At 33.9% G+C, this 21,052-nt stretch overlaps 2 protein-coding genes and 1 long non-coding RNA gene across 3 annotated transcripts; 2 read left to right on the forward strand and 1 right to left on the reverse strand.

Moving 5' to 3' along the window:
- Nucleotides 1-5,205: 5,205 nt before the first annotated feature.
- Nucleotides 5,206-9,314, forward strand: LOC117906458 (probable serine/threonine-protein kinase At1g54610). Its single transcript, XM_034819480.1, has 7 exons — nucleotides 5,206-5,801; nucleotides 6,391-6,672; nucleotides 6,757-7,074; nucleotides 7,360-7,581; nucleotides 7,933-8,027; nucleotides 8,419-8,518; nucleotides 8,872-9,314. The coding sequence occupies exons 1-7, from the start codon at nucleotides 5,424-5,426 to the stop codon at nucleotides 9,223-9,225; spliced, it is 1,749 nt and encodes a 582-aa protein (XP_034675371.1). The 5' UTR covers nucleotides 5,206-5,423; the 3' UTR covers nucleotides 9,226-9,314.
- A 960-nt stretch (nucleotides 9,315-10,274) lies between these two features.
- Nucleotides 10,275-10,920, reverse strand: LOC117907222. The gene has a single exon (XM_034820683.1). The coding sequence runs from the start codon at nucleotides 10,896-10,898 to the stop codon at nucleotides 10,635-10,637; it is 264 nt and encodes an 87-aa protein (XP_034676574.1). The 5' UTR covers nucleotides 10,899-10,920; the 3' UTR covers nucleotides 10,275-10,634.
- Nucleotides 10,921-19,934: 9,014 nt separating this feature from the next.
- LOC117907851 lies at nucleotides 19,935-20,518 on the forward strand. Its single transcript, XR_004650069.1, has 2 exons — nucleotides 19,935-20,067; nucleotides 20,166-20,518. It is a non-coding gene; the product is annotated as an uncharacterized LOC117907851 (long non-coding RNA).
- Nucleotides 20,519-21,052: the final 534 nt, after the last annotated feature.

A 21,052-nucleotide genomic window follows, 5' to 3' on the forward strand; every position in this document is an offset into this window, starting at 1 on the left:
CACTCTTGTTCATTTGGAAATGGAAAAATGAGTCTTTTTCAATATTCAAATATGATTGGTATAGGTTTTTTGGTTGATAATCTATATAAATTAGATATTAATGTCTCACATATTGATGAATCCTTGCATGCAAGTAAATACAAAGTGTAAGTTAACTTATGAGAATTCTTCCATCTTGTGGCGCAAGCGATTAGGACATATTTCTAAACAAAGGATTCAAAGACTTGTGTCAAAAGGAATTCTTGATTCCCTTGACTTTTTAGATTTGAAAATATGCATTGAATGCACTAAGAGAAAACAAACAAATGTAAAAAAAAATTGGTGCTAACAAGAGTTTAGGTGTCTTTGAATTAATTCCTATTGATATTTGTGGTCCATTCCATATGGCTTCTTGGAATGGTCAACAATATTTTGTTACTTTCATAGACAATTATTCTCGTTATGGGTACCTCTATTTGATTCATGAAGTCTCAATCGTTGGAAGTTTTCAAATCCTATAAAGCTAAAGTTGAAAATCAACTTGGAAAGAAAATTAGAACCGTTAAATCTAATCATGGTGGTGAGTACTATGGTAGATATCATGGATCAAGTGAACAACGTCTAGGACCTTTTATGAGATACTTACAGGAATGTGGCATTATTCCTCAGTACACCATTCTAGGGATTCCAAGTCAAAATGGTATATCTGAGAGACGAAACTGGACCTTGAAGGATATGGTAAGAAGTATGATAAATCATTCTTCTTTGTCAGAATCACTTTGGGGAGAAGCCATAAAAACTACAATATATATCCTTAATCAAGTTCCAAGCAAAGCAGTAGCTAAAACCTCATATGAACTATGGATTAAAAAGAAACCTAGTATTAGGCATCTTTATGTTTAGGGTTATCCAGTTGAGACAAGGCCATATAGGCCTAATGAAAGAAAATTGGACTCAAGAATAGTAAGCTGCTAGTTTGTTGGGTACTCAAAAAAGTCAAAGGGTTTTAAGTTTTATGATCCCTCGAGAAAATCTTTTTTTGAGATGGACAATGCTAAATTCATTGAAGGTGTTGAATATGGTGGGAGTACTAGACTTAGGAACTTTGTCTTTGAAGAGGAATATGTTATTATTTCTACAGTTGCAACTGAAAATGATCAGGTAACTATGCCTAACATTATTCAGGATGCAAATCTAGAAAATCTAGACACTTTTGAGTTACCTATACTCATAATGAAGAACTCTTTCCAATTCATAAGGAGGGGGAACAACAACACCCTTAATTGGAAGTGTCGTTAAGGAGATCCACTAGGGAGAGGAGAATGATGATTCCAAATGATTGTATTGTGTATCTCCAAGAACATGAATTTGATATGGGACTAGAAGATGATCCAATATCTTTCAGTTAAGCTAAACAAAGTGTAAACTCCCAGAAATTTATAGAAGCCATAAAAGATGAGATGAAATCAATGAAAGACAATGATGTTTGGGATCTTGTCGAATAGCCTGAAGAAGCAAAACTGATTGGTTGTAAATAGATTTATAAAACCAAGCAGGATTTGAAAGGCAATGTCGAAAGATATAAGACACATTTAGTCGCCAAAGGTTTCACTCAAAGGGAAGACATTGATTATAAAGAGACTTTCTCTCCAGTTTCAAAAAAAGACTCTTTTAGAATCATTATGACACTTGTAGCTTATTATGATTTGGAGTTACATCAGATGGATGTGAAGACTATGTTTCTCAATGGTGACAATGAAGAAACCATATACATGGTGCAACTAGAGAATTTTGAATCCAAATAGTCAAAACATCTGGTATGCAAATTAAAGAAATCAATTTATGGTTTAAAGAAAGCATCTTGTCAATGGTATCAAAAGTTTGATAAAGTGATTACCTCTTTTGGTTTTAAAGAAAACACTGTTGATCAATGTATTTATCAAAAGATCAGTAGGAGTAAATTTATTCTTCTGGTGTTATATGTCAACGATATTCTGTTAGCAAACAAGAATATAGGCATATTGCATGAAACTAAGAGATTTCTTTCAAATAATTTTGAAATGAAAGATCTTGGTAATGCATCATTTGTGTTGGGCATACAGATTTATCGAGATTGTTCTTGTGGTATTCTTGGCTTATCACAAAAGACATATATTGATAAAATGCTTAGTAGATTTGGCATGAAAGATTGTGCACTAGGAGATACCCCAATTGCTACGGGTGATAAATTCAATTTGCTTCAATGGCCAAATAACGAAATTGAGAAAAAAGAAATGGAAAACATCCCTTATGCATCAACAATAGGGATTTTCATGTATGCTCAAGTTTGTACACGTCCGGATATTGTGTATGTAGTTAGTATGCTTGGCAGATATTTAAGTAACCCATGAATGATCCATTGAAAGGCAGCAAAACGGGTCATGCGATATTTGTAGAGAACAAAAGAATGTATGCTCACATATCGGAGATATGAGCATTTAGAGATCATAGGGTATTCCAACTCCGAGTTTATTGGCTACATTGATAGCAGAAGATCCACTTTTGGCTATGTTTTTATGTTGGCTGAAGGAGCTGTCTCATGGAAGAGTGTTAAACAATCACTCATAGCTATTTCCAACATGCAAGCAGAATTTATAGTTTGTTATGAAGCATCGAACCAAGCAATATGGTTGTGAAATTTTATCACTGGATTGCATATTGTTAATGGCATTGAGAGACCATTAAGGATAAATTGTGATAATAAAGTTGCAGAATTATATTCTAAGAACAACAGAAGTTCGTCAAAATCAAAGCATATTGACTTGAAGTTTCTAGTTGTTAAGGAGAAAGCTCAGAGTTTTCAAGTGTCTATTGAACATACTAGTACAAACTTCATGATTGCGATCCGTTTACCAAAGGTGTACCACCTAAAGTGTTTCATGAGCATGTGGCTCGTATGGGTGTGGTTCATCTTGGTGATATGCTTGTGTATTGGGAGTTTGTTGATTGATGTTCATTAGTTAATGACATGTTTTTCTTATTAGACTTAAGTATTATTCTTGTTTTACTTATCAAAAACTCTAAAATAAAGCTATATTATTTCAATTGCAGTTTTGCATAAGATTTGAAAGTGTGTTGAATTCTTTTGAGTTATAAAGTTGGACCAATTGGAAATAGGTATGATATGGGATCACATTACATGAAATTTCCATGCTACACATCCATACTTGATCTATGTCGTTGATTGTATTAATGTGGTGATCATTGATGGGTCTAGTTACGAAACATGTAACGAAGATCGCTTTGGTTCTATATTTGTATAATTGATGGGCCAGATTGTTTTGAGATGCTTACAGTTAAGATAGCAAATATTGAACTCATTTTTGTAATGTTCAATTGTTTAATGACATATGTGGCCCAAATGGGAGATTGTTGGATATTTTGGTAATTATGGGCCTACATATTAACCAATTGTACATTCAACTATCTTATATTTGGACCTAATTATATGTGATCAATTAAGTTAATGATAGACCTTTAAAACATCTCTATATATATGGACTGTATGGGCTTTGAAATGTGTAGAGACCAATTTTATTTTATTTATCAATAATGGGTCAATAAATAAAATAAAAATAATAAGGGGTATAAATAGGGTTATGGTATCTAGTCTAAACGAGAGGAGATAAAAAAAAAAATTGTTAATTATTCACATCCCATTAGTGAGTGATTTTAAGGTTGCAATACTTGTTTTAGGTGTGGAAGACAAAACCCAAGTACATAATTTCAATGGATTCAGGTATGTCTTCCGATATTATTATCATATAGATTTAACATGAGATTCTGACATATATATTGTTTAGTTGATTAGATTCTATAATCATTCTATATAATTTGTGATTTCTCCAACATTTTCTTTATGATTATGTTTTATTCTTGGAAAATTCAAGGAAAATGTGAAGAAACGAAAACAAAAAGAAAAAAAAAAAGAAGAAAAAATTGAAAGAAAATTAAAAATAGATTCAAAGTCAATAAATTATTTTATATATTTCGTGAAATTTATTTTACTATTTTTCTTTCATTATTTTAAAATTAAATAATTTTAAAATCCATAAATTTCTATGTTATGTTTGGTTCCTCTAGAGTAGTATTAAGGAAAGAAAAAAAATGATAAGGAAAATGATTTTCTTATATTTGATTGTATTATGAAAAATACAAAAGAAAATCAAATATAATTAAAATAAATTAAAAACTTAAGAAATTTTGAATTATTTAATCTTTATATCGAAAAATTAATTTAAATAAAATGAGTTTGAAGTTGTATGTAAAAATAATTTATTGATTTCAAATCAATTTTTTTTTATTTTCCTTTAAGTTTTCTTTTCTCACACTTTTCCTCTCTGTTTTCTTTTCTTAGCATTTTCTCTCAAATTTAATTGTATTTGATATTCTTTCATATTTTCCATATTAAAACTAAATATGAGAAAACCATTTTTTTTACTATGTTTGGTTCCCAGAAAATATTAGGACAAGAAAAAAAATATTAAAAAAATGGTTTTCTCATATTTAGTTTCACTATGGAAAATATAATATGATTTAAATTAATTTAAATTTTATATAAGTAAAATGAATTTGAAGAAACCGTATAAAAATAATTTATTAAATTTAAATTTATTTTTTATTTTTTATTTAACTTTTTCTTTTTTTCTACTCTTCTTCCTTATTTTATTCCTTCAAATTTTCCAAGAACCAAACATAACTTTAATTTTTTTTTTTCTTAACATTTGTTGAGATTGAAACATAATGTATAAGTATTTTTTAGAAAATTACCTATCAAATATTTCTTGATAAAACATTATAAAAACTTGTTTGACACATATTTTATGAAACATTTTTAGTATTTTTAATATTTGAAAACAACTCATTTGATAAAATGTTAGTAGGTAAGAAGCGTTTCCCATTAGTTAAATGCTTGATTTTTCTTTTAAAAGGAAAAAAAAAAAAAAGAAAAAAAAAAATCACATATTCAAAACCCAATTGGACTTGCAAAAGCTTCGCGCTAAATCCTACCAAACACAACTGACAAAGCCCACGAGATATGAGAGGCACAGCGCAGGGTAGGTTATAGCTTTTCTCAGATTGAATCATTTCAGCGGAGAAAGCTAAGATGAAAGATGAAAGATGAAAGATGAAAGATGAACAATTTCCCAAAAGATCCTCCTCCGCTATACTCCCCCGTCCCCGTACCAAATTGCCGGCCACGGACGGCTTTATTGTCTTCTTCTCCCATCCCTTTTCATTTTTCATTCTCTCTCTGCTTCCAACACATGTCTTCCTCTAGTTCCTCTCCTTCTTGGTCTTTCATCCACTATGTTAACCACCTACTGTTATAGCTTCTTCTCTTATTCTTCTTCTGCTTCACACTTTTCTAATAGACAGTACTCCACCCACAGGGCAATTAGTTGATGGGCTGTGTTCAGGCCAAAACTTCCATGAATTCACCACCTAGAGGTTTGGAGAAGTTGAAAATGGATAATGGGTATGTGTCAAAAGCGTCCGGACGGAGATCAACTGGTCAGAGGTACCCGGATAAGGACTCTGGTCGGGTTTTAAGGCCTGAATCTGGAAGTAATAAGGTTTTGTTTGTGAGTGGTGATGGTGGTGGGGAGGAGAAATCCATTAATAAAGAGGAAAAGAGAGATGATGGCGGCAGTGAGGTTTCTCAAGTTAAAGGGAAAGAAATAGTTGATGGGTGGCCTAATTGGCTCACTGATAATATTCCTAAAGCGGCTCTGGCTGGCTTGGTTCCAAGGAGTGCTGAATCCTTTGATAAACTCGATAAGGTGAGGCCCTTCTGATTTTTTATTTTCACTTTCTTTTTTTCGTATGAATTTCATTTGTATGTGTAGGAGTATGCAATTAACAAGGAATGAATTTTTATTTTTTTTCATGAACTTGTCATTGTTGAAGTGATTATGATTCGAATATTTGGCAATTGTTTGTTATGTTGAAGGGTTCTCTGGTTGTAAAAGCAGAGTGGAAGGGATTGTGTCTTGTAATTGTCTTTTCACCTAATCTCTCATCTTTTTGTGGGTCACCCTACTTTTTAGAAGAAATCTTTCTGTAACTCTGTTTTCTCAGGACTAGTTCCGTTTGGTTTCTGGGAAAGAGGAGAAAAATAAAAATATAGTTTTGGATCTCATGTTTCTTTCCTAGTTACCAAGGAGTACAAAACTCAGCCCAACTGAAGTAGATGGTTGTATTAGGCTGAGGCAAGTGGAGATCTTTACTAATTATTGTTTCAATTTATTTTCAATTTATTCCCTTTGCTTAATTTTCTCAGCAGCCAAACAGTGCATACATAAGTCTACTGATTCCACTGGGGAAAGAAGTAGATATTTGAACTGAATTTTGATGTGTCTGGTATTACAGATAGGCCAGGGCACCTACAGTAATGTGTATAAAGCTCGGGACAAAGACACTGGAAAAATTGTTGCCTTGAAGAAGGTCAGGTTTGAAACAACTGAACCTGAGAGTGTCAAGTTTATGGCCCGAGAAATTACGATACTACGACAGCTGGATCATCCCAATGTCATAAAGCTTGAAGGGTTGGTAACATCAAGGATGCAATATAGTCTCTATTTGGTTTTTGACTTCATGCAGTCAGATTTGGCCAGAGTCATTGCCTGTCCTGAAAGGCTTACCGAACCACAGGTTGAGACTTTCCTTGTCGTCTGGTTGAGATTTCTAATTAGGAGTGACAATTTTCTTATTTGCTATGTTCAACTGATGGTGCAGATCAAGTGTTATATGCATCAACTGCTCTCTGGTCTGCAGCATTGCCATGAGAGGGGGATTCTACACCGAGACATAAAGGGGTCCAACCTGTTGATTGATAAAGATGGGAGGCTAAAGATAGCGGATTTTGGGCTTGCGAATCATTTTTATCCTAACCGAAATCATCCCCTCACAAGCAGGGTTGTGACCCTTTGGTATAGAGCACCTGAGCTATTATTAGGTGCTACAGATTATGGAGTTGGCATTGATCTATGGAGTGCTGGGTGTCTCTTGGCAGAGATGTTCTTGGGGGGGCCAATTATGCCTGGTAGGACTGAGGTAATACAGTTTTCTTAACAAGGGTTTGAAGAATGGAGTGAGGGCAAAACTTTGAATCCTGGAAAGACCAAAATGAACTTGTTTTCAGATTTCAGAATAGATTGGAGCTCTGAAATGGACTGAAACCAAAACTAGAACATCAAATTCTTTTAAATTTCTTTGAGATTTGAAGTTGTGATGCTAGTTCTAGTTCATATTATGTCTAGGGATAATGACATTGAGCTTGATGATCTTACCATTGGCAGGTAGCTAGCCTTCGGATTAATCATGCTTTTATGCTTTCAGGTTGAGCAAATTCATAGGATTTTCAAGTTATGTGGCACACCCTCAGAGGAATACTGGAAAAAACTAAGAATGCCCACAACCTTCCGACCACCACAAATGTACAAACCTAGTTTGGTTGAAGCTTTCAGGGATTTTCCTACATCTTCTTTGGGTCTTTTGAGCACTCTTCTTGCTCTAGACCCTTCATATCGTGGTTCGGCACGTTCTGCTCTTCAGAATGAAGTAAGTACATATTGAAAGGCCCAGCAAGTGCCTCAAGATTAGTTTACTGGCTACAAACCTTCTAGTCTCTCACATGGATTAGTTGGTATACAATGATTCATTATTGTGCCTGTTAATTTTTTCAATTAGTCATACATTCTTAAAAACGCCCTAAAACTTCTGAAGATCCGTAAGCATAGGAATACTAATTGAAAGGTTTGACTACACTATCAGAGTATTACTTAGTTTCACAATTTTCTTTGACATATCGGTGTAAGCAGCTACCTTGAATTTGTTTTGTATGAGCAAAGTACATTAAAAACAAGCTTATTCTTTACATCTGTGCTAAGGCCTTACACCTCTGCTTTGCAGTTCTTTCACACATGGCCGTTGGCGTGTGACCTTACAGGTCTACCTGTAATTTACAAAGAGGATGATGAGGCAGCTCAAGCCAGAGAGCACAGAAAGTAAGTCATGGATTCTGATAGTGGGTAAATATTTATCAGCACAGTAAAGTTCATGCCATGTGGTAGATAGATTCTGAGAAAGATACAGAAAGAAAGGTTATAAAGAGATGTATAAAAGATGGATGAATTCCAATAATGTCTCCATGAAAAATCAAAGACAAAACTCAAAATTGATTTGGTACCGTCTGTTACTAAGTAGACTATCTTTTGGAAGATTTGGTTCACCTTTTGACACTAATTTATCATATATCATTTGCTTCTATTTCTTACAGATAAGTTCGAATATCTGTACATCTGTTTTTTTTCTATGAATTATCAATCAATGTAAGGCCTCAGGGTCCTCTATTTTCAACTGGTTGAAATATCTGATCCCTTATCTTTTTCAATATAGGCCTAGAAGGTCCAAAATGAAGCAGCATTCTCGAACAGGTCATAGGAGAAAGGATCCAACCGCTGAAAAACCGAAAGGAGATTCTGGGTCTTCCAAAGAGGTATAAGCCTAATCCCTCGTGGAAAGAACAGAGACATAGTAAAAATGAATTTCTGCTCTGATTCTCTTTTCATTTTTCATATTTCCATACATGACTTGTGCCTTGATTTGGCACAAACACACGCCTATAAATTTCTGTCCATGGAAGGGCAACTGTTATGATGGCCAACCCCTCACAAACAGCAGCATGCCACATTCTGAAATCAAAAGAAGCTGCCTGACTTCACCAGAAAAGCAAGGCAGGCCATTGTGATTGTTGGCATGCTGCTAATTGCAATGATTGAGGTGGAGCTGATTCAGCTGAATTCGATCACATTGAAGGTGGTATGTTAATTGTATAACATGCTGTGTCAGGAAACCGAAAAGAGTACAGAACGGACCAGCCAGAGTCAGGAGTCCAGGAATAGCACAGGCAGTGCCTCCTCCAGTGCAAGGCCAGCACTTCAAGAAGAGAGCCCACCCTTTTTGCTCTCCCCAGTTGCATCCTCTCGTCAAAAGATGTCCCCAAGAACCCAAGACTATCCTAATGCTGGAAACAACATTAAGAACCTACCTCCATTACCGAATTCCAAAACAAGTGCAACCAACCGCAGCAAAGAAAACAATAACATGTATAGATCGAATCATGTTCATAGGTCTGCATCCACTAGAGAATTCCGAAATTTGGATCAAAGGAAGCATTTGAAACCCTATCCTTTGGAAGATTAGGCCACTTTATTTGCTGTATTTTTAGTTTTTTTTTCTTGGTTCTATATATTTTTTCTCCTCAGAGACCATAATATAAATGAATAAATATATCAGGGTTACATATTTTTGTTATGAATTGTATCAATGTGTTTCATTTGCATATATCAGCATGATTAGTTTTCTCTCTGTTATTGTTTTTTTAGCCCAACACCACCACTTTTTTGGGCAAGTTGGTAGGTCCCTGCTGACAATTCACCGCGACATTTGGATCTGACACATAAGATATTGTCCTCCTTAGCATATTTGACGTACTTTTTGGTTTTGAAAGCAAACAGCAAAACAAATGCAAAAATGAGAAACACAGCAGCCAACCAAATCAATTGCTGAGAATGTTACTTAGGACATGATTCTGTTAATGGATGGATGAAGAATACCAGCAACCTTTAATTGGGTTTTCTGTAAGGATCTCATTTTTTATGTACATTTGACACCTCTACAACATAAAATTTTCAGATATGGGACAGGGTTTATGAGAGGAAGATACCATCAATATAATGTCATAACTAGCTGCAATATTTGGATCTTCTTTCCAGCCATTTTCTTGGCTCGTTATGTGGCCTGTAGGGTCTTGAGAAAGGGTTTGAAATGTACCCATTATTGAATGGCTAGGAGTTTCCTTTTACAGTAAAGGGACTAACTTATGAAGGGCCTTCAAAGGTAGGTTCAAGTTGATCCCATTACTTTGACATGGCCCCAAACAAATTCTTTTATTAATTGAATCTTTCTGTTTACTCCACCACTGCCAAACAAGCAATTAATATATGTAAACTTTAAGCCCCAGTAAAGGGGGAGGAGTTGCTTTAATATCAACTCTTGATGGCTACCTAACCTCTCTCTCCTCCTTCCTTGCTATGTTCAATTCAATGTAGAAAGGGCAGAGACAAATACACAGGAGGGGGGGTGGTTTCAGATCAAATAGGCAAAACTTCGCCCAAATCCCATTGAAGAAACTCTGCATATTCAATTGGGGTTTGCAGGATTTAGCACAAATTAAATACCTCATCATCAGCTTTGGCCAAAAAGATCAGTAAAACATACAAAATCTTTCAAAGGACCATCAAAATCATCATTCACACCCTTCGGTATTTGTACATCTGATAGAAATATGGATACCAAGTTTTGATGAAAGATCAAAAAGCAAAAAGAGAACAAAAAACGGGGGGATGGGTTCAGCTCTTGTTCATCAAAACATACTACCTAATCTACCCAAAAAGGCCTCCCTGGATTGATGCATGGCATGTAGTTTCCCATGCAACAAGAGCCACACACCATCATCCAATCGCTGCACACACTTTTGACGCCAAACTCTATACAGTGAAGGGTGAGAAATGATCACTTCGTGGCTGAGGAGTGAGGACAGTCTCTGCAACTCACACACCATATCGTATATCGCTCAACTTGGTCTTGATCCACTTGAAGCTGCTCCTTACGGAAGTCTTTAGCTTCCCTTCCACGGTAAACACATTATATGAAGCAATCCTCTTCTTCCTCTTTAGCTCCGGATCATTAGACGTCGCAAAACCACTCCCCTTGTTGCACGGCCCATTAAAGCTATAAGAATTTGATCTGTCATGGAACCCGAACTCGCCGGCATAAGAGGACGAGTACTCGGGAAATGACCTGCTCTTCTCCATCCCCAAGCTCAACTTTGATATACTACCTACACATTCCCCTCTATATATATACACACAAGATGGAAAGAGTGACAGCTATAATCAATTCAATGCATTACATTCACGTAAAAGTTGAAGTGTACATGCACGTTAAAAATAAAAAAAACAAGAAAAAAGAGCGTTTGGGGTCAAAAAAGGGGAGCATCAGAGTGGTACATGCATGTAATGGAGGGTGGAGATTAGGTGGGTGCAGCATAATAGGTTGTGGGGGCAGTGATGATCAGAAGTGGGTAAAGGGGCATGTGTGATGTTGGAGGAAAAGGGTTGGGAGAATGATGAGAGGGTGTGGTGGTGGGGGGCCAAGTTGAGTGAAGATGCAATCAGCCATCAAGGGTTCACATGGTGATTGGGACCCAATACTTGGAAATGTTTCTTTCAATTTAAAGGGAGGATAAAGGCTATTTGCAATGGGGATAGGATTATCACATTGATGATGATGCACATCTACAGGAGAGCAACTAGGCAAGCTACAAGTGCAGTTTCCAACCGTGTTTTTCTTTCGATAATTTGTATAGAAACTTTGGCTTTATGAAAAGTGATTAGGCATGGATGATGGTGGCTTAGTGGGATGTGGGGCCTAAGTGTCACCGGGGGCATTGATTGATTAAGTTAGGCTCCAGAGACTTCTACTTTGTAATCGTAATGTGGGACCCTTGAAGCTTTGCTAATTAACTTGTTTTGTCTGGTCTTATTAATATGTTAATGGCCCCGCGCTACACGCGCAATAATTATGAGCAAAATGCGACCACTTGGCAATACTCCAAAATATTATGTACTTTGGAAGTGATGTCCAAATGGTAAAAATCATTTTATACTATTTAGAAAGACATATATATATATATATATATATATATATATATATATATATATATATATAGAAATAAAAGTTGTTTTGGTAGTGATTTTAAAAATTTAAATCATGCAATTTAATCAATCTCACCAACTTGAGTTTAACACGATAAACTCAAGTTTAACGCGATTAACTCGAGTTTAATTTTACCAATCTGAATTCAATCACAATTTAGAAAAATAATGTTGGATTGGAGTTAAGTTGAATACCTTAAGTTAGAGATTGTGTTGGAGTGATTATTTTGAGTTGAACTCGGGTCAATTATCAACTTGACCAACTTGTACAAGTTGCAGTTCTAATTATTATTATTATTATTATTATTATTATTATTATTAAGAAAGGGAAGCTTAATAAATGAAGAGAGGCAACCTTTAGCCACTAGTGATAGTGGAGGAATGAACAAGATCATATTTATTCTGGTAAGTAGACAGGAAATGTCTGAGAACCTATGAAATTGGACATGGTGTTCAGCTCTTCAAATTCACTGTGGGAATATGTCTCATGCTTGTTATTGTTTTCTTCATTAATATCAATACATATTCCAAAAAGTATATATTTTGTGATGCACAAAGTGAAAGCAAATGAAATCTACTTTGATTACCTTCCTCTTGCCCCAAAAGATGGGTTGCCCTACTTGATGAAAAAGGCAAGGTCATTATGTCTATTGGTGACTTGAAGAAGCTTGCTTTTTTTGACATTTGGAAACCATCCATCTTAATTCATGATTCATGTTCCTACTTACATCATCAATTTATTTATTTATTTTTAATTTATTATTGATTTTATTTTTCATTTTCTTTTAAAAGAATGTGTGTAACTTGTTTAATGAAGAAAGAAGTTAGTCCTTTAGTACTACTAAATCAATAATAAAGATTTGATGAGATATTAGTATCTTAAAGAGGCTCCCTTGTGAATCATGAAAAGTTTTTAAAATGGGTTTTCAGTTTTTTTTTTCTTTTTTTTTTAAAAATTTATTTAATTATTTTAGTTGGTGGGGCTTGAAAAGGATGGCTATTGCTGTTTTCAGAGTGTCCATTTGAGGAAAAAAATAGTAAAAATGAAGTGAAACTATGATGCCCAAAAAAAGGAAAGAAAAAAATAGTTGCAGCCTTTACACATGTGCCTTGAGATTTCAAAGCTTAGACAGCATATGCCACTGCCTTTTTTTCTTTGGTTGAAAGAGTAAATAAAAAAGGGAAGAAAGAATATTGTATTGGCTATTTATAAATGGTCCAAACAACATTAGTTCAGCTAAATGTTACTCCATTCACAAGTACTTTTGAAGAGCATCTTCTCTTTATGAAATGGTCCTAACATTTGTTCAGTTTCTTTATGGCTTTTATGTATTCTCATAGGCCTAGCTATTTTCTTCACAATTTTCAATCCATGCAGCATCTTAAAAATTGACTATGTCCCTCCAAATCATATCCTCGCCCATTCAATAAATCAAATATTGGGTCCCATAAGTAGGGATGGTAATATAGCAGGTTCAAAACAAGTCGACATCATCTTAATTTTACCCTATTTATTTAAAATAATTTTAATTTTCATCCCATGAAAAAAAATTAAATAGGGTGGGATGGAATAGGATAGATATGCAAATTTCTCATACTCGCCGCCCACCCTATTTAATTTTTTAAAATTATTTTTAATTACATTAAAATAATTATATTTTATAAATAATTAAAATATTATAATTTTTTATAATTTATTTTATTGAAAAATATTTATTATTGTTGTTATTATTATATATTAAAAATAGAAAAATAAGATAAAATTAATTTTATATATAATTTGGGCGAGGTAAGACATAGTAATATCCAAACCCATGCTAAACTTCTCTTAAGTTTTAAATAAAATTTCAAACTCTTCCCTAATTTATTTATTTATTTTTTAAACTTATCTCATTAGAATTGAGATAGGGCAGGTACCAAAAAAAAAAAAAAAACCTCACTTCATTGTCATTCCTACCTATAAGCCTATCATTATGAATCTATAGATACTCAAATCAAGAATATTTACCTTAATTTTTTCCCTTTGATTTTGATTTTTGGCACTTTCGTCCTTCTAAAAGGTATCAAAATGGGAATATTAAGTATACCTTGCAAGTCCCCACAAGTTCCCCAAATGAGAACTTAGAGACATTTAGGTTACCCTTCATCAATTATCAATGTAGAATAGGTATGTGTTCAAAAATGCAATCAATCGGATCATCAGGTCATGTCACATATATATTTAGATTCTATTGCTTTATATCAAATCTGATTTATTGCTTTGTTCTTAATTTTCATTTACTTATACTTGAACTCCATTGGTTATACCTAATCATGCTTTTACTTTGTATCAAACTCAATTCTATTGCTTTATATCTCAATCCAATTCTTTGATACATGAGTTCCAATATTGATTTATATCTGATCTCATTTTTTTGTTTTGTTTTAAGGCTAATTTCATTCTTTTTACTTCAATTTCATTTTTTTTTATACATACATTCCATTGTTTATACCCGATCCGTATTTTTTGTTAATTGATTTTATTATTTAGATCATCCTTTAATGATTTATATTTTACCATGCACTTTTGATAGTTAAGACCAACAATATATAACTACCTCTTCAATACCTTAAACTTTTTCTTCTTCTTCTTCTTCTTTGAGATTTGTGGCTTGCAATTACCCATTGTCCAGGACACTCATCCCACCAATACTTGTTGAACACTTCCTAATCCCAATTTTTTCTTCTAATTTTAAACTTCTATTCATGATATACATACAATGGAGTCTCCTTGGAAACATCAACACCCAACTTATTTCTGAACTCAAGAATGAATTTACAGCTGATTAATTTGTGATTGAACAAGATGCATAGACACATGTCCAGATGCACAGAAACTGTATAGATAAACACAAAGCTCCCCCAATTGATGTATAATCATAACCCTTAATTAATATACATGCATGTATGTGTGTGTGTTTTGGGCCTTTGAGTGTGGGGTGGGTTTCCAGAACTGAAAAAGGTGACCATGACCCTCCAACTCCAAGTCAATCCCACAGATGGAGACTCGGGATAAGAATGTGCTGTCCATGAGCATCTAAAACTGACACCAATCAACATAATGTAGTTGGCTTCTCTCTCAGCCTTGTGGGTTTCTTTTCTACTTTTTACAACAATTTCCCTCTCAGTTGCCTTCAACTTGTGAGAATTAGGCACAACACCTGTTCAAGCCCAAGTTCCAAGCATACATTATATTCTATATATGCAGCCTGTCTTTTGTTGGTTTAAGTAACTCAAATGGCAGACAAAATATGCTCTTCTAAATAATTGCTCTCTCCTTGTTCCTTTCATTTTTCTTTTTCTTTTTTCTATTATTTTCAACTCAATTCAAGTAATTTTAATTCAGTTCAGCTTCCTACCTCTCTCTTGCTGGGGAAATATGTACTCTTTTGTCTGCAAGCATGTCAAACTGGTGGAAGGACTCAATTCAGCTAAGGAATTGACTCATTCATATCATGGGTAACTGTTTTTTTTTTTTTCCAAAGTAATTTTTCTGAGAAGTCATGTCATACCATCTCCAACTTCAGTTTGCTGGTCCAAAACCATAATTGTCTCAACCTTAATTCCTTATAATTATCTCATGTTAAAAAGGGAAAAAGAAAGGTGTCGGTGACATTATTTGATACTTCTACTACAGAGAAAGGAAAAAAAGAAAAAAAAAGAAGGGAAAAAAAAAAAAAGAAAGAAAAGAAAATCAACTATCTTTTGAGGGCCTATGGTGTTGTTTTGGGGCCTCTTTCTTTTTTCTTTTTTTTTACTCTTCTCTAAAGTACCATCAAATTAGGATTTTTTTTTTTTTTTTTTTTATATGCTTCAAATATAGAAGGTAAATTTTAAATTTTTTTATTAATTGTAATATGGTTTGATAAAACTTTAATAATTACAAAACTTAATATGAATCATTTCATATATCTCATGTAGGCCCTCTAATGGATCGTAACATCTTCATTATTATTATTGTTATTATCACTTTCTTTTTTTGTAGCAAAAACATTTTTGAACCTTTTCTTAAGAAAAGAAATTTGATTAGAAATCCCACATTATGTATGTTTTGGAAATAATGAGTTAATAACTAATTTTTGAGGATGGCATAATCACTCGTGAACCATGAATAAAGGAAAGCTCAAGTTTTTAAAATAGAAACTAATTTTTTTTTTTCTAAATGAGATATAAATGTCTTATTAATTTTTATTATATCTGAAAAAAAAAATCACCAAGAGGATGTAAATGAGTAATTTTTAAAAATTATAATATAAGGATTATACATTTGTATCCAAATTTAAACTAGGAAATATCATTAATAAACAAAATAATCAAACATCAACAAGAAACATAAGAATTTTTACATGAAAACCTCATACTAGTTGTAGAGATAAAAAAATCATAGTATCTAAAACCTTTAATCTATAATTTAGTATTTGATATCAAAGTACATAAATTTATCTGGTCACTTTACCTTAAAGAATTAGGTGATATTTGTTTTTTTTTACTTAATTCTAAATATAAATTAAAACAAAATAGTATTAAATAGTGTTAAGTATTATGTTATTTGTTTTTATAATATTTTATTTATATTAAGTGTTAAGAGTAAAGAAAAGTCAACAGGTTACTTTTTCTATTTTAGAAAAAAGTTGAAATATTTCACTTTTTCTATTTATAATCAAATATTTATAATAAATCATAAAAAAAAAAATAGAAAATTCTCTAGTACATATACTTTGATTTACGACCAGAACCTTGCACCTTCGATACTCCAATGGATTTTTCTCAATATCTAAGAAATACAGATCCTTCCAACAACCCAAAATTCGTAAAGAGATTAGTATAAGTTAGTTTGTTTTCTTGAAGTGTTCCACCAAAAACATATTTATGTAGAATATATATATGCCTAATAGCCTAAAGTGCTGGAAATGAAATTCTTTTAAAAAATAAAATTTCAAAATTTCAAAAATTAATTTTATTTTAGCTCAATTTTAAAATATATGATCCAATGCCACCTTATTAAAAAAATTACCCTTAATAAACTTTTTTAAACTTATCTATGACAATCCAATTAAATGAACAACCTCACATCTTTTGTAGAGAGTACTTTACTACCTAAAAAAGAGCAAAATCATCAACAAACAAAGTACAGGACTCATTGTCCCAACAATATCTTCGTTTTTACTCATACATCTAGTCAAATGTACTATCTTCTCTTCTAATTTCCAATTCTTTCATTGTCTTCAAGGCAAAATAAAGTAAAATAACAAATTGAATTCACAAGAGAAGATCTTCATCCTTACCGACAAATCAGTAATGTGGGAAGACTATAGCTTCGTAGATGGCAAACCCAGTTCAAAATTTCTCTATCACATGAATTGGTTTTATATATATAGTGAAAAAAAACCTAAAAATGAGCTCTAGAAAGGAGACAGAAGCAAGCTCAACTTAAATCAAAGGTGAAGATCACCACTAACCTTGATGGTACCTGTATGTGGCCATGGCAGCAGCACTACTCAACGTCAACACCCCTGTCTCCTTCCTCACAACATCTCTATTCTGTCTTTTATTGTTATATACTTGTGCACCACATTCAAACACCTCCATTAATTGAATGGTTGTGATGATCCAATTCTCTTCATTTTCTTCTTCATATATCAGAAAATATGAACCTATTGGCTGGTGGGTCATTGGCTCCTGTTTCTGATAAGATGATGCGGGTGCCATGTCTTGAAAATTCGAGTGTTTTAAATTAAACTATACATTTTGTGGCACATATTGTCGAATACAATTTTTGGTAGCTGGGATTTCCCACTCAGATGGACCATATGGGTGGATCATTGGGTCAGTTTAAGCTATAGTGGGTTACATATGTGACCCTGGTTTTGTTTCAAAGTATTGTCGTCTCTTATTGCTGATTAATCCATAATTAATTTGAGGTTAAGACTTGGTAAAACCCATTCTCATTCAAGTAAGAGGATTAGGTTACCACCTTTAATGATTTTTAATTTTAGTTGTAACAATGTTGTTTTCTCTTAATGATGACCATGGAATTGGTCATGGGTGATGAGGTGGCCATGATGGAGAGCCCCTTTTTTCGCCTTGCAATTCAATATGATCTCTCCTCGTTGAAGATAATATTTTTTGTGGCCGTGTTATCAAGAACATGAACCAAATAACGTGGGCATCTTTTCTGTTATACGAAGGTATCATCCACTCCAGAAGATGACACATGAAAATGTATATATATGACACTACTAAATTCATGATGTTGGTTTTAAAGTATCTATTGAGAAAATATCTTTGATTGTGATCCAACGATACATGGGTCAAACTATGGTAACTTGACGTGCCTTCCAATATTGTCTAATGAGATATTGAACGGTGTACAAATTATAATAAAAAATTAAATAGAACCTATCAAAATGACACCGTAGAATTCTCTATAATATAGTTGTAGAAAAATTTAAATTATTGGATAAAGATATAAATAAATAATATTAACAGAGAATCGTACAAAGGTACAGATGAGTAAAATTCAGTACAAGGTAAGTGGATAAACATGGACCTCTACAGTGGTGGTATTATTTTTTTTTTTTGTACCAATTGACACAGTGGGTTTTGATTATGAAACTGTAGATGCCCACTCTTCATTGACAGGGAAAATGGCAAACTCCTGATCATCTTGTCATGTAAAGGACGGGGCAAAGATGGCAATGCAAGACAGGCTAAACTTGATTTACATTATTGGGGAAGATTTTTCTCATGATCAGCTTACTTTACAATGTAACGAAACAAGGGGTGTGTGTGTTTCCTGACCCTAGAAACGCTTTATTTCCATAAGTATAGTAGCCTTGGAAGATAGAAGGGCTACAGCTTAGAAGGGAGACAAAGGACCCAGAAGCCGGACATTGTGCATCATGCCTATGCTTCGTCCGGGCTTCTCAACTAGAACATTTTTGGATTCATTTGCTGTGAGACATGATGTCTTCGGCCCCCTCCCCTATGTGTCTCACATTGCCCTCTCTACTCTTCACCTTTTTCTGTGCTCTTCAATGGATCATCACGTGGCCCCAGCCAAGGCCCTCCATTGTTCCACCAAATGGACCTATTCTCAACTTGTCCATTTTTCATTCCACCTTTTGGGCCAACTCACTAATCCTTGCTGATCTTCAGCTCACAGCCTTGATATATATATATGGCCTATATTTCACAGGAGACTTGTTTGATTACTGATCTTCATTCTGCAATTCGAAATGGGAGTTTTCTAAATTTTACATAGAAGCATGTATTTTGAAGACTGCATCAAGAGAAAATATTACAGTTGTCTTCACTATTATTGCCCTTTTTTTGTAATGAACTCTGCTAAAAGTATATATAAATGTTACAGAAGCTGATCAAACCCGTCTGTTTTTTTCTTTTTCTTTTCTCAAAGATGTTGTAAACATGTGTATGCGTTTATCTAAGAAGCAAGCAGAGAAAACAAACCGACACAGATGTATTTTGTTTCTTGCAGAACAGGCTGTTAACTCTTCAAGAACATGAAGGGTCTAGGGTTGTATGATATTAGAAGGAAAACAGGCAGGAGCTAATCAGTACGGCCACACCAAGTCTGGAGAAGCTGAACAGCTCCAACACCTCACTTGATATTGCAGGTCCATAGCCATGACCAATGGCTACATATCCAAGACATGCTTTTAGCTGTTCCCTCTCTGTACAACCTTGCATCATCAATGTAACCCACCACATCAGTTCCTCAATCCTATACACTTACTGAGCTCAACTCCTCACCATGCAAAATTATTGAATTTGCTCTCCCTTTTCCCACTAGATATTGTATTATTTTCCATAAACACTTTGGAACCTTTTGTTGTATGTGGTCGTGGCCTCATGTCCTCCAATCAGAACAACTCCATCAAGACATATATTATCAGCATAGAAGAAATGTTGAACATCCAACATATATAAAATTTGTCCTTGTGAAATTAATCTCCATAGTTGGACACAGATGAGAATACATAATTATCTTACATGTTACACGTCTATAACTGTCATCTCTCTATCTATAAATAATATAAGCTAGTGAGATAAGGAAACACAAACAAACGCAAAGCTCGAATCAAACAATTTTCGTTAATTCAGCAGAAGCCTTCAGAAGGAGACATGAAAAACCACTATCTGCCTTGGAAGGCTGTTCTTCTGGTGAGCTTTATATTCTTCTTCTCCTCATCGGTTCTCCTCCAAGGTAACTTCTACTCTATGTGCTTGATTTATTACCCCTATCGATCCATGAAAAATTTTCTCAGGAAGTCACTCAATAATATTATGGTTTTGTTCAAGCAGCATGGAGTGTGAAGACCGATGTCCATGCAGCCCATGATGTCCCTCATTCGAGTCAGAATGCAGTTCTCATAACGAAAGAAGATGGCCATCGTGGAGAAGAAGATTGGCTGGCCATGGATTATACGCCGGCTCGAAGAAAGACACCTATTCATAATTAGTATATATAGTATATGCAAGTAAGTAGGGTTTGGAGTAATTATATACAGTGCAGGAGGGAATAACTTCCCCCAACTAGTATTCTGGTTTTCCTTGGAAATAAGTTAACTATACTGGCAGTTTGCTTATAAGCCATATTGGAAGTGTTGATGGAAGATAAGTTTATGGTTGGTTGAATAAGTTTTCAGCTATTGTTACATGAAATGTTGAAGTAGTGAACTAATCATATATATGCTAGTAAAAATGCCTTTGTACTGCTAGCTAATTAATGTTACATGCTTCATGTTCCAAATCTATCTAGTGTTTGCTGCAGGCCAATCTTCTTGAAAAATACAAGCCAGCTGATCAACAAAAGCAGAAAATTGCTTTCCTTATGTGGTTCCTTTCATTTTCTAGTTGTGGTTGTGATGATCTTTGTATGGTTACTGGTTTGAGAAGTGGATATATGCATATAGATTATATAGATTGTATGAATTGAGAAGTGAGTATATGAATATAGATTGTATGAATATGCATGTGAGTGTTCGGCACAGGAAATCTCATACCTAAGTGCTGGTGAAAGTATTGGGGAAACCCCTTTGTCCTAAACTGATGTTTTGTAGAAAAGCAACCCATTTCCTGCAATTTCAATGCTCACTGGAAAGGCATTCTCCTAAAAATTTTGGAAAAGATTCAAATCTAATTCTTTTTTGGGCTCCAACATTAATATTTTGCCTCAATATAAGTAGTTT

This window comes from Vitis riparia, chromosome 18, assembly GCF_004353265.1.
Source record: "Vitis riparia cultivar Riparia Gloire de Montpellier isolate 1030 chromosome 18, EGFV_Vit.rip_1.0, whole genome shotgun sequence".
In the NCBI taxonomy this organism is placed as follows: domain Eukaryota; kingdom Viridiplantae; phylum Streptophyta; class Magnoliopsida; order Vitales; family Vitaceae; genus Vitis; species Vitis riparia.

What these genes read in the sequence shown, in the direction of transcription:
- LOC117906458 (XM_034819480.1), top strand. Translation starts at nt 5,424, where the DNA reads ATGGGCTGTGTTCAGGCCAAAACTTCCATGAATTCACCACCTAGAGGT. An exon ending in AAAGGCTTACCGAACCACAG is followed by an intron (nt 6,673 to 6,756) that starts GTTGAGACTTTC and finishes CTGATGGTGCAG; the next exon opens with ATCAAGTGTTATATGCATCA. An exon ending in GTTCTGCTCTTCAGAATGAA is followed by an intron (nt 7,582 to 7,932) that starts GTAAGTACATAT and finishes TCTGCTTTGCAG; the next exon opens with TTCTTTCACACATGGCCGTT.
- LOC117907222 (XM_034820683.1), bottom strand. Translation starts at nt 10,898, where the DNA reads ATGGAGAAGAGCAGGTCATTTCCCGAGTACTCGTCCTCTTATGCCGGC.